This window comes from Brachionichthys hirsutus, unplaced genomic scaffold (assembly GCF_040956055.1).
Source record: "Brachionichthys hirsutus isolate HB-005 unplaced genomic scaffold, CSIRO-AGI_Bhir_v1 contig_319, whole genome shotgun sequence".
Taxonomy (NCBI): Eukaryota; Metazoa; Chordata; class Actinopteri; order Lophiiformes; family Brachionichthyidae; genus Brachionichthys; species Brachionichthys hirsutus.
This window is the reverse complement of record NW_027180623.1, coordinates 48971-63021: the sequence shown is the minus strand read 5'-3', so window position 1 is coordinate 63021 and position 14051 is coordinate 48971. Positions and strand designations below refer to the sequence as shown.

The 14051-nt window shown below is 48.7% G+C and overlaps 1 protein-coding gene across 1 annotated transcript; it reads left to right on the top strand.

Moving 5' to 3' along the window:
* Positions 1–132: 132 nt before the first annotated feature.
* LOC137916208 (dynein axonemal heavy chain 7-like) lies at positions 133–8295 on the top strand (the record flags this gene model as incomplete). Its single annotated transcript, XM_068759289.1, has 30 exons — positions 133–294; positions 402–596; positions 786–919; positions 1005–1167; positions 1251–1331; positions 1448–1627; positions 1725–1856; positions 1966–2059; positions 2150–2286; positions 2384–2625; positions 2714–2861; positions 2956–3101; positions 3218–3432; positions 3511–3703; positions 3792–3981; positions 4089–4261; positions 4358–4498; positions 4618–4776; positions 4855–5150; positions 5241–5497; positions 5605–5745; positions 5846–5983; positions 6071–6304; positions 6402–6590; positions 6842–6945; positions 7030–7234; positions 7334–7471; positions 7549–7640; positions 7723–7790; positions 7890–8295. Coding segments are annotated over 30 exons (4941 nt in total), but the record flags the coding sequence as incomplete, so codon positions are not given.
* Between the last annotated feature and the right edge of the window lie 5756 nt (positions 8296–14051).

The window sequence follows — 14051 nt, the reverse complement described above, 5'->3', positions numbered from 1 at the left end:
AGACGACCTTAAGGTCAGCGCCACGGTTGTGATGTCTGTCCTTTATCTGATATGTTACTGCGTTACTTTCCATTTATGCATTTGTGAATTCATGTTGAACAAACCTGGCTGCTCCTTTTCCAAATCCTTCAGATGCACCTGAAAAATGCTGGCCTGAAAGGTCAGAAGATGGTGCTTCTGATCACTGACACGCAGATCAAAGATGAGGCGTTCCTCGAGGACGTGGACAGCATTCTGAACGCGGGGGAGGTGCCCAATCTGTTCGACGAAGATGAGAAGCAAGAGATCATGGATGTAGGTGGTCGCAGCAGTTCCGTCGCTGCACAAGGAATCCTTTCTCGTATGAAAGTTGCGTTGACTGACTGTTTCATGCTACCTTTGCTGCATCTCTCGGTCTCCAGGCATTGCGTCCCGTCGCCCAGGCGGCCAATCCCCATTTGGAGATGAGTGCTTTAGCGCTGTTTGCCTTCTTCGTTGCACGCTGCAGAGAGAACTTGCACATTGTCGTGGCCTTTAGTCCCATTGGAGACACCTTCCGGCAGCGCCTGCGCCAGTTTCCCTCTCTGATCAACTGCTGCACTGTGGACTGGTTCCAGGTACTGGATTGGGATTAGGATTGGGATGTAATCACTTGTTCATATTTAAAAAGCTACAAAGTGTAATCTCCACGGCATTTCCGATCGTCTCTGAAGCTGTCTCTGCGGTGTGTCTCGATGTGTGCGGCAGACAGACCGTCCTGCCTTTGGTCACCTTCTCTCTATCCCATCTCCTCCTTCCTCTGACAGCCGTGGCCCGAGGAAGCCCTGGGGCGAGTAGCCAGCTCTTTCCTGCATTCTCTGGAGATGGCGGATGATGAGCGGCAGGATGTCATCACCATCTGCAAGGCGTTCCACACCTCCGTCATAGAGCTCTCAGACAGGTGGGATCTCTGCTGAGCGATATCTGAAGCTTTTAGAGCAGAGGATGTTTCTGGCATCTTCCTCACACTGTCTGTTGTGCTGCAGAGCTCTCGTTGAACGCGGCAGCCATCATTATGTGACGCCCACATCATACCTGGAGCTGATCGAAACGTTCCGCCAGTTACTCACTCGGAGAAGGGAGACGATCACCAAGGCTCGACGGAGGTACCTCGGTGGCCTGGCAAAGATCGCTTCCACTGAAGCACAGGTAGATTTTGTGCCGCTTCTACTGAAGTTTCAGTTGTTTTTTTACTGTCAGAATGTTCAGTATGCGTTTGTATTTCTATACAGGTCACCACCATGGAGCAAACGCTTCAGATCAAGAAGCCAAAGCTGGAAGAGGCACGAAAAGAAATCGGCAAAATAGCAGAGGTGAAAAAAAGTGCATCTTCATCCTGCATCATCATCATCATCAAACCTTGAGGATACAGATCTAACCAGTAGATCTGAACATACTGAATATATCTCTTCAATGTGATGCCTTACAGAAAGTGGAGGAGGAGACAAAAGAGGTCGAAGCCAAGCGTAAAGTTGTGCGAGCTGATGAGGAGGCAGCAACCAAAAAAGCTGAAGAGGCGGAGACTTTAAGGACTGACTGTGACAGGGAAGTGACTGTTGCCCAAAAGGAAGTGGAAAAGGCAGGCAAAGCTGCTCTGGAGAACTTGAAGGTGGGTGCTCTAGCTCCGCTGCTTCAGTGCGTTGGCTTCCACTCATTCTCTCCATGGGGTAAACTGCTGAGTCAACTGATCTAAACGTTCCGTACAGGCCCCTCAAATCGCCGAGGTGAAGACCATGAGAGTTCCACCGCCAGCTGTGAAGCTGGTGATGGCAGCTGTGTGCGTGATGATGCAGAAAAGTCCAGACAAGATAAATGACCCTGAAAAGCCTGGAAAAAAGGTTGGACCAGATATAATATCTCTGTCCTCCCATGGTCTGCTCCTTATTTCTCTCCATGCATCCTGCAGCAAAGTATTGCAGTAAAGAATATATATTCTTTTCCCTCTAGATACTAGACTACTGGGGGCCAAGCAAGAAACTGCTTGGTGACACAAACTTTGCACGGAATCTGAGGGATTTCGACAAGGACAATATTCCCGTGAGTGTCCCAAGCCCCATTCCTAATTCATTATCCAGGAGTCGTGGTCGGGCTTTGCTGCAAGTAGCGCTGCTCTTTGTTTAACTTCAGGAAGCCGTGATAAAGAAGCTGATGGCGGAGTACATGAACAAGGAGGACTTTGAACCAAGTGTTGTGTCTTCATCGTCGTCTGCGGCAGCCAACCTCTGTTCATGGATCAAGGCGATGGTGGAATATAACAGAAAGCAGAAGGTGCAGCATTTTTCGCTCTGCAGAGCTGATCTTCTCCCGTCCGGTCCTCATGATGGAGGTACGTTTCTACAGTTAACACCAATCTCTTTGCTTTTAGGAACTGTTGCAGAAAAAAAAGAAGTGCAAAGAAGCTCAGGAAGCCGTGGCTGAGACCATGGCCCGGCTGAGTCAGAAGAAAGCGGCGTTCCAGGACGTTGAGGATCGTCTGGCTGGTCTCCAGAAAACAAAGGCGTTGAAATCCGAGGAGAAGGCCGGCCTGGAAGCGGAGACCCGTGGTTGTGAGGTCAAGTTGGCCAGAGCCGAGAAAGTAATCAAAGGCCTGGCCGGAGAGAAGGCGAGGTCAGGATGAGCCGCGTGAAATGTTCCTCTACTCTGTGGCAAACGTCAGGAGGTTGCACCACTTACTGACTGAAGCTCTTGTTTTTAGCTGGTCCAAAAGTGCAGAGGCTCTTCAGCAGACATTTTCCAACTTGACTGGAGACAGTCTGATTTCCGCCGGTGTCATTGCATACCTGGGGGGATTCACTCCTGCCTTCAGACGAGACTGCATCGAATCGTGGACCCAAATCTGCCGGGTGATTCCTCCTGCATCTTGTCTTGTTCTGTCCAACTCCTTTCATTCAGACATATTTACTCACCCGTGTTGTCCTTTTTCTTTGACATCTCTAGTCTAAAAATATTCCAACATCGGATTCCTTCTCTCTCAGCCGTACGCTGGGAGATCCGATTCAGATCAGGGCCTGGAACATTGCAGGTCTCCCCAGCGACGATTTCTCTGTGGACAACGCCGTCATCGTCGGTAATTCACGGAGATGGTGAGTCTGCACGGCTGAAAAACGTCTTCCGTCGGAGCCAATTTACTACGAAGGAGTCTGGTTGGATCATTCAGAGGACTGGAGACTCGTTTAAGTTCCTGTTGGTGTGCTTCTAGGCCCCTGATGATTGACCCGCAGGGGCAGGCCGGCAATTGGGTGAAGAATTCAGAGAAGGAAAACGATCTGAATGTCACGAAACCCACAGATGCACGCTTCATGAGAACACTGGAAAACTGCATTCAGTTTGGAAAGCCGTTGCTGCTGGAAAACGTCAGAGAAGAACTGGACCCCTCGCTGGAACCGTTGCTGCTCAAGCAGACCTTCAAACAAGGTGCGGTGAATCGGATGCTTCTCGCGAGAGGGCCATTAAGAGCTGGAAACGAACTACAGTCGCTCTTCTTTCATCTAGGTGGCGTGGAATGCATCAGGCTGGGGGAGAATGTGATTGAGTACGCGTCTGGTTTCCGTCTGTACATGACCACCAAGCTGAGGAACCCTCACTATCTACCGGAGGTGGCCACCAAGGTGTGCCTGCTTAATTTCATGATCACCCCAGACGGACTGGAGGACCAGCTGCTGGGGATTCTGGTCGCCCAGGAGAGGTAGCGCTCACAAGAAGCCCACATGTCCATAACTCTGCTTCTTCTTACCTGAATTGTGCAATAGTGCAAAAATGCGTCTCTCCTACAGTCCAGAAGTCGAGAAGCAGAGGAACGACGCAATCGTGCAGTCGGCTGACAATAAGAGGCAGCAAAAAGAGACCGAGGACAAGATCCTGGAGACGCTGCAGTCGACAGGAGACATCCTGGAGGATGAAAGTGCCATCAAGGTTCTGGAAGAGTCAAAGATTAAATCTGACAAGAGGGCTAAGAAAGAGGAGGTGTGGCCAATACACAGAGAGCGCCGATGTTTTCGCTAGAAAGTCCGCCTGACGATTGCTACGAGTCTGCTCTAGAGATCTCACGTCCTTCTCTGTGTCTTTTCCAGATTGCCGAGAAGACAAACGTCATCATAGCCAAGTCCAGGGATGCTTACAGACCCTTTGCCAAACTTGCGTCGGTGCTTTTCTTCAGCATTGCAGATCTGACCGCCATCGACCCGATGTACCAGTATTCTCTCGTCTGGTTCGTCAACCTCTTTAAGAGCTCCATTAAAGACAGGTGCGTGAAGGTTGCAGCTGCAGCTTCCAGTAAATGGACCTCGGAGCTGCTCGACGGTGATCTGAACCTTCCTAGTGTTTGCCTTTCATTCCTTAGTGCCAAGAGCCGGCGCCTGCAGAAGAGGCTTCGGAACCTGGAGGATGACTTCACCTATATCCTGTACTGTAATGTCTGCCGCTCTCTGTTTGAAAAGGACAAGCTCACCTTCTCGTTTCTCCTCTGCTGCAACATCCTCCTGTGGGTGTTCAAGCCAACACTGGAACTAGACATCGTTACAGTTCCATGTCAGAGTTTCGTTCTTCTACCACATGCTTATTTGGGGTGTTGTGTTTCCGTCGCCTTATTTTTCCATCCAGGTCAAAGGACGCTATCGAGTACTGCGACTTCATGTTCCTGTTAACTGGGGGGGTGGGCCTGCAGAACATGATCCCCAATCCCGATAGCACCTGGCTCCAAGACAAGAGCTGGGATGAGATCTGTCGAGCCAGCGAACTGCCTGGGCTGCAAGGATTAAAGTAAAGAGCGACACTCACACAGAGTCGACGGTCCTGCTTGTCCTTTCAGAGCCTTTCTGACTGGTATTTACTCTGCAGGGAGGCGTTCATCAGAGACGCGAGTTGCTTCCAGCCTGTTTATGACAGCATGGAGCCGTGGAACGCTCCCCTGCCTGATCCATGGGAGGAACGACTGAATGACCTGCAGAAGATGGTGGTTCTGCGCTGTCTCCGGCCAGATAAGATGGTGCCTGCTATGACTAAGTTTGTTACCAAACACATGGGGAAGAGGTTTGTCCAGCCTCCTACCTTTGACCTGAGCAAGAGCTACCTGGACTCCACCCCGTCCTCCCCACTCGTCTTCATGCTGTCTTCAGGAGCAGATCCCATGGCCAGTAAGTCGTCCACGTCCCAACACTTGTCTGGAACGTTTAAGAATCTGGCCTCCTCTGAAAATGATTCCAGGTGAAACATTTGCTCCACAGGCTTGCTCAAATTTGCCGAATCCAAGCAGATGGTCGGCGCCAAGTTCCAGTCCATCTCCCTGGGTCAAGGGCAGGGACCCACGGCTGAGGCGATGATCACACAAGCCATTGCCAACGGTACGTGGGTCTGCTTGCAGAACTGCCACCTAGCCATTTCTTGGATGAACGCCCTGGAGGATATCTGCGACGGCCTCCCCGAAAACAAAGACCTCAAGCCCGGATTCCGACTGTGGCTAACGAGCTACCCTTCAGCCCGGGTAAACTGGCTTCACCACAACACGCGTTATTGGTCCCATTCATTTGAGCAGCAAGGCCCAGCTTTACTCTGGTTCTCACTGCTGGACAACAATCTCTCTGATTCCAGTTTCCAGTGTCCATCTTGCAGAACGGCGTCAAAATGACCAACGAGCCTCCGACCGGACTCAGACAGAACCTCCTGCAGTCTTACCTGACGGACCCGATTTCTGAGCAGACGTTCTACAGCGGATGTCCCGATAAGGAGAAAGTGAGTTCGTGTCGACGCTGTTCATGACAGGAATTTGACATTTCTGCAGCTTCTAGATGGACAATACTGAAAGCGTCTGACTCGTGATTCCCTCCGTTAGGTTTGGGAGAAGCTCCTGTTTGGATTGTGCTTCTTTCACGCTCTGGTTCAAGAGAGGAAGACGTTTGGACCGCAGGGCTGGAATATTCCTTACGGCTTCAATCAGTCGGACCTTCATATCAGCATCAGGCAGCTGCAGGTGTTCATTCAGAGAAGACCGGTTTCTGTGTCGTGAGAGAACGAAGGCAAAGGACGTCACGATGCTGCGTGTTTTTACATGTTTCAGATGTTTGTTAATGAATACGAGGAGGTTCCCTTTGATGCCATCTCCGACCTGACTGGCGAGTGCAACTATGGCGGCCGAGTGACTGACGACCGGGATCGGCGCCTCCTGTTGACCCTCCTGGCCGACGTTTACAACAAGAACGTCATTGAGGAGCCGCTCTACCCGTTCTCCCCCAGCCGCGTGTACCACGTCCCGTCCAACTCCAGCCATGCAGGCTGCATCAAATTCATCCAGGTGAAGCCGTTTGACACGAAGCACACGAAGCGCAACACGTTCTCATTGCACTGACAATCTGATGTCGACCGAGGAGGAATCGTGTTTTGTGTTCCAGGAGCTTCCGCAGGATCAGCATCCGGAAGTGTTTGGGATGCATGAAAATGTGGACATTTCCAAGGATCTCCAGCAAACGAAGTTGCTGTTTGATTCTTTGCTGCTCACCCAAGGCCGACAAACTCAGGGAGGACAGAGCTCCGGGGCCGATGGCGCCCTCTATGACATTGTGAATGACATCATCTGTAAGGTGTGAGCTTGACTTGGCCAGGAGGGAAATCTCCCAGCACCATTGTGCGCATAATCATCTTCTCTGAGCGGAGATTTGGAAAGAGAATTGTTCGTGTAAACTTGTGACGCACTTTGAAATGTCTGGATTTAACTTGTTGCCATGAACCTCACCCGGCGCCAGTTCCTTACGGGAAACCGCGTTTGCCTTGAATATGAGCTCTAGGAGCTGCGTCGCGTGCTCAAACTGTGTTCTCTTGTTTTGTCCTCCAGCTTCCCAGTAACTTTGACACCAAGGCAGCGCTGTTGAAATACCCGGTACAGTATGAGGAGAGCATGAACACAGTGCTTGTCCAGGAGATGGAGCGCTACAACGTGTAAGGACCAGCGGATCCGCGGAGGACTTGGAATGAGACGGCACATCCCGACCTGCTCACGGGACTCGTTTTGCTCTTTCTCAGGCTGCTCAGTTTGATCCGCGAGACTTTAAAGAAGCTGCTGAAGGCCATCAAGGGTTTGGTGGTGATGGATGGAGAGCTTGAAGGCATCGCAGGAAGTTTGGCTTTGGGCGAGGTCCCAGAGGCCTGGACCAAACGCTCCTACGCCAGTCTCAAACCTTTGTGCAGCTACGTTACCGACCTTCTGGCCAGGCTGAAGTTTTTACAGGCGAGTCGGTGGAATGAAATCATTGGATGAGCAGAAACAAAGTGAACACACGGAGATATTGTTTACTCTTTGCTCTTCCTTTTTGCTCTTTCCTTGTAGGATTGGTATGACAATGGCAAACCGAATGTGTTCTGGCTGTCTGGGTTCTACTTCACCAAGGCCTTCTTAGCTGGAGCGGTGCAGAACTACGCTCGGAAGTACCAGATCCCCACTGATCTGCTCAGCTTGGACTTTGAGGTTAGAAGACGAGTACTTCCTATCGCTCCAAAAGCTGTACTGATCCGCGGTTTTGTCTTTCTGATTTCTCCTTCCAGGTTCTCTCTGTGGACGAGTCGGACACAGCACCCGAGGACGGGGTCTATGTCAACGGCTTGTATCTGGAAGGAGCTCGGTGGGACAGAGAACGGTAAAGCAGCTTCTGCCTCATTCTAATAAAATTATTCAGAGACTTCGTTAGCTTTAAATGTTGTTTCTCTTTTCCACATCAGTGGAGTTCTTGTAGAGCAACGTGCCAAAGAGCTCTCCAGCAAGATGCCCATCATCTGGATAAAACCCTGTAAGCGTCAGAAAAAAACGCATTCCAGCTTCCATCGGGATTTTCTTTTGTTTAGTGCGTTTTCTTATTTTTCTGTTTCTTTTCTTCTCTCCCGTGCAGCTAGAGATGAGGGCGAGGAACCTTCTACGGGCATGTACGCTTGTCCTCTGTACAAGACCAGCGAGAGGAAAGGAACCCTGTCCACCACCGGCCACTCCACCAACTTTGTCACTTCCTTGCCGCTGCCCACAGAAATGCCGGCACAGCATTGGATCAAGCGTGGCGTCGCTCTGCTGCTGCAGCTCGACGACTAAATATTAATGTTTGTCTGGAGCAGAGGGGATGAAGACGGCTAAAGCCGAGTCGGTGGGATATAAAGCCACCACACATCGCCACCTCGTGGCCGGTATACGTTACAAATCAACCGTCTCATATTATATGTGTTGAGGCCACTTTTGTTTTTTGTTCCACCAGGGTGTATTACGTAGATTTAGATGTTATATATTAAATGTATTAAAGCAATTGTACGTGATTGTAGTCTCCAACCTGTCATAAATTTGCCAGGGCGATAGAGAGAAAGAGCTCTTCTCGTATTACGAGAACGCCACCGCTGCACATGGACGTCCGACCAGCAGGATGGCGGAAACCGAGCAGCTGCTTGGTGACAAGCAGGAGAAGGAAACCCCAAAACACTTTTTCTTGTTTTGTGATGTATGCTCTCAGCCACTAAAAACAACACGTTTCCATGGAAACCATGCGTACAATACTCAAAATATCAAAACTGCATAGTATATTAGATATAATATGTAAATTGTGCGAGGTGAGGAAATACTGGTTTCTCCATATGTCCTTCACAAATGAACGTACGGTTCACGCAATATTTTGATTTCAAATGTTTGGAACATTTCCGGTGTTATTCCAGAAACAGCCACAGGAGGGCGAATGCGGCCGCTTCAGTGAGCGTCTGAAGCTGACAAAAAGCATAAATATGCACACAAATAAATGTCATAACAACTTGTAACTTGGCACACTTATAGATGACATATGTGGCTGGAACTGACGTGACGGAAAGGTGGGTGTGACTAAGAATGACGACGTGATGGACGTGTAAAGGTTTAATTTCGTCATATCTCAGGAACGGAAGGTCGTACAGAGGCGGGGGTTGGACCGGCGTGTTCAGCATAGCCGAATTATGGGGGGTAGACCCACTTCTCAAGTCTCTACAACGTACGGTTAACGCGATATTTTGATTTCAAATGTTTGGAACATTTCCGGTGTTATTCCAGAAACAGCCACAGGAGGGCAAACGCGGCCACTTCAGTGACCAGTGATGTTGGGTAGACCAGGTTTCCAAGTCTCTACAACGTACCGTTCTCGCGATACTTCGAAGAAATGAACGGAGTTTGGGACATTTCCGGTTTCCGGTTTCATTCCAGAAACGGCCGCAATATAAAATGCTGCCCTCTTGTGGAGACATGGCGCCGCTACAGCGAACATCAGAAGTTTACAATCAGCATAAATATACACACAAGCAAATGTCTCATCAACTTGTAACTCGGTACACTTATAGATGACACATAGGGCTATAACCGAGGTGACGGACAGGTTGGTGTGATTTACGGTGTAGACGTCACATGCGTGCAAAGCTTTATTTTTGCCATATCTCGGGAAGGGAAGGTCGTAGAGAGACGCGGTTGGGACCGGCGTGTTCAGCGTGGCCGAATTATGTCGGGTAGACCAGGTTTCCAAGTCTCTACAGCGTACCGTTCTCGCGATAATTCGAAGAAAATGAATGGAGTTTGGGACATTTCCGGTTTCCGGTTTCATTCCAGAAACGGCCGCAATATAAAATGCTGCCCTCTTGTGGAGACATGGCGCCGCTACAGCGAACATCAGAAGTTTACAATCAGCATAAATATACACACAAGCAAATGTCTCATCAACTTGTAACTCGGTACACTTATAGATGACACATAGGGCTATAACTGACGTGACGGGAAGGTGGGTGTGACTAAGAATGACGACGTGATGGACGTGTAAAGGTTTAATTTCGTCATATCTCAGGAACGGAAGGTCGTACAGAGGCGGGGGTTGGACCGGCGTGTTCAGCATAGCCGAATTATGGCGGGTAGACCCACTTCTCAAGTCTCTACAACGTACGGTTAACGCGATATTTTGATTTCAAATGTTTGGAACATTTCCGGTGTTATTCCAGAAACAGCCACAGGAGGGCGAATGCGGCCGCTTCAGTGAGCGTCTGAAGCTGACAAAAAGCATAAATATGCACACAAATAAATGTCATAACAACTTGTAACTCGGTACACTTATAGATGACACATAGGGCTATAACTGACGTGACGGGAAGGTGGGTGTGACTAAGAATGACGACGTGATGGACGTGTAAAGGTTTAATTTCGTCATATCTCAGGAACGGAAGGTCGTACAGAGGCGGGGGTTGGACCGGCGTGTTCAGCATAGCCGAATTATGGTGGGTAGACCCACTTCTCAAGTCTCTACAACGTACGGTTAACGCGATATTTTGATTTCAAATGTTTGGAACATTTCCGGTGTTATTCCAGAAACAGCCACAGGAGGGCGAATGCGGCCGCTTCAGTGAGCGTCTGAAGCTGACAAAAAGCATAAATATGCACACAAATAAATGTCATAACAACTTGTAACTTGGCACACTTATAGATGACATATGTTGATCAATGTTGACATAGGTTGATCAAGGAAATATCACAAAATGATGTGATATTATATTCATTTTATTGTACAAATGTGTGGTTATCTGGTCATATTTGTCAAATGTGTTTTGATACATTTCCCACTCTTGTTTGAAACACAGCTGAGATGAACTCGTTACTGGCCAGCGCTCCCTCCTTTTTGGGACACCAACCTTTTGATGACATTCGATGTTCCAAACGTTCTAAAAAGCATTGAACAACACAATTACATTTGACACCCGGGCTGAAGTGGGGGGGCGCGGCCGACAGCTTTTCCTTTGATCTTTGTCTAGGTTACATTAGATTAAACTCTAAAGAAACCATCTTCAAAAGGACATCAGACATCAAAGCCAACTATTTTATAAATATAACTTGTTCATGACCCAAAGGCATCCGTGTGCTCTTTGTTTTTAGTAGTGTATCAAAGACTGAGACGCAGCAACGCTTTAAGCTTCTGTTGGCTATGTTCTTGAGGGTTATTAAGAGCGTCTTACCATCAGGGATATGGAAGTATTGGCGATCAACAACTAAAGCGGAGGAAAACCCCAACCCAAACCACTGCAGTCCACCTCCCCCAAACTCAGGAGCTGACGTGATCCGAGATCAGCCTGATGTTGAGACTGAGGGAGCAGAGAAGAAAAAGAAAAAGAATGTGTTCTTGAGGGTTATTAAGCGCGTCTTACCATCAGGGATATGGAAGTATTGCCGATCAACAGCTAAAGCGGAGGAAAACCCCCACCCAAACCACTGCAGTCCACCTCCCCCAAACTCAGGAGCTGACGTGATCCGAGATCAGCCTGATGTTGAGACTGAGGGAGCAGAGAAGAAAAAGAAAAAGAATGTGTTCTTGAGGGTTATTAAGCGCGTCTTACCATCAGGGATATGGAAGTATTGCCGATCAACAGCTAAAGCGGAGGAAAACCCCCACCCAAACCACTGCAGTCCACCTCCACCAACCTCAGGAGCTGACGTGATCCGAGATCAGCCTGATGTTGAGACTGAGGGAGCAGAGAAGGAGGGCAAGAAGAAGAAGAATGTGTTTGTGCGGTTGGTGAAGAAGTTCATACCGTCAAGAGGATGGAAGGTTTTCCAAACATCACCAAACAACTCACTGCAAACCGATGAGGCGAGTCCAGAGAGGTAAGGAATCTTCCTCGGAGTATCAGCATTTGTAAGAGAAAGAGCTTCAGTGTGCAGAAATGGAACCGTCAGTTCATCGCTGAGGTCCCGTTTCCATGGTGACAGTGTCACAATGAAAGCTTTTCCTTTGTGTTTTATAAAGTTCCACATTTACGTGACTGATGACTCAGCACTCCTGATTTCGGGAGAGGACAAAGTGCAGGTTGAGGAGGCTCTCAGCTCTGAGCTCACCAGAATCCGTACTTGGCTTACTGATAACAAACTGTCACTACATCTTGGTAAAACCAAATCGATTCTTTTTGGGTCTAAACACTCTCTACGTGAGATAAATGTTAATGATTTCAAGGTCACAGTCGATAATACAGTCATCTCCAGCAAAGAAGAGATTACCTATTTGGGCTGTGTTCTTGACAAATACCTGTCTGGCGATAGTATGGCAACTAAGGCGATCAAAAAAGTCAATCAGAGAACAAGATTTTTGGGCAGAATGTCTGCTTTTGTCTCCGGACGCTTGCTGGAGCCTCGTTCAGCCCCTCTTTGACTATGCTAGCACCTCCTGGTACTCAAACATCAAAGTGTCCCTGAAAACCAGGCTCCAAACCTCCCAAAACAAACTGATTGGGCTACTCCTCAATCTGGGGCCCATGACCCACCTTCTTCCTGGACATTTTGCTAGCCTAAAATGGCTCAGGGTAGAAGACAGGGTTAAACAACTCAAAATGGGATTGGCATTTAAAATAGTCAATGCAGCTCTGCCCTCAGTCCCCTCAATCCCTGCATACCTGACGGACACCTCCACAGATTTAGTGACACCCACAGCCACAACACTAGAGGGAGCTCAAACAACAACCTGATTACCCCCTCCTATAGGACTAACATGGGTAAATCATCTTTCTACAATACGGCCACCCAAGGGTGGAACGGATTGACTCCCGCCCTCAAAACATGCACCTCTTTGGCCTCCTTCAAAAAGGCCCTAAAAATACACCTTTTAGGGGGACAGAAACGGAGATAGTCATCACGACTCTCTCCGGGTCAAACCCCCCCACCTTTTTTTTTTTTGTCCACCGATGTTGCACGTATTAATTGCTTTAGTAATTAGGTTCCGAGAACGAAGGTTCAAGGAACCTATTGTTTTTTGAGAAATTATTATTATTATTATTATTATTATTATTATTATTATTATTATTTTCAAATGGCTTTTTGAGGCACTTCCCGGGCACCTAGAGGTGTCGAAACCATATAGGAGTGTCACATCTGGTGTCTAGTTTCTAAATCTGGAATTTGATTGGAATTGTATATGGATTGGGGGCTCCATAGCGCCACCTGAAGTCGGCTTTTCTCCGAAAAGGTGCTCGGATCGTCGCGAAATCCGAGTACGTCGTACCTCTGGGGGTCCCGAGGCCAGTAAATATTTTTGAGATTTTACACGCAGACAGGAAGTCAGCCATCTTGGATGGCGTGCGAAAATTTGAAATGTACGAACGCGTTTTTGAGGACTTTAGGATCGACGAAAATCCACGAAACTTTACGCGCGGGTTCGCAACGGTACTTACGAGGATTTGATTGTGTAATTTTAACGTTACGTCGCGTATTGGCTCTTTGGCGCCCCCTTGATTTTTTTCCCCTTGTAGCGTAGCTTTGACCCCCTCAACATACGCGAAAACTCTTGAAAATCGGTCGGGAGACGGACATCGGCCAACTCGACCTGCTCGTAAAGCGATTGCTCTCGGCGTGTTTCTGGGGCTCCAGAGCGCCCCCTAACGCACGGGAGGCCGTAGTTTGAACGTAGTTTGTCCGATAGTCACGAAATTTGGTGGGAAGGTCCAAATCGTCATTCCAGACATATTTGTAATTGGCTTTCTTTAGCCCCGCCCACCCGGATGTCGGCCATATTGGATTATGTACGTTTTTTGGCATACTTTGACGAACTCCTCCCAGACGCTTTATCGGATTCGCGTCGAATTCGGGTGACGTGATCGCCAAGTACCCGCGACGTTAAATTGCGAAGGGATTTTTGATCGATCGAACGATGAGGTCACAGGCCACGTTTGAATGTGCCATTTTACCATTTTATAGGTCTCGAACTTTGCGATACTCCTCCCGGAGGTTTTGAGATATCGATCTCAAAGTCGGGCGACGGCCTCTCGACTCATTGTCGACGCTAAATTGCGAAGCTTTTGTGTTTTCGCCAATCGCTGTTGCCGTGGCGGCCTTGCGAACTTTGATGTTGTGCCGTGACGTGCGTGGCTGTTGGAGCTTCACTTTGCGCGGTCCGACCGTCTCCAAATTTCACACGCTGGATGAGAGTCCAGACCTGAACTCGAGTACATGCCATTGACGGTGATGGTCTCAGCGCCACCTACAGGAACAGGAGCATACATTGTCCGATCGGTCCCAAACTTGACACGCCTCG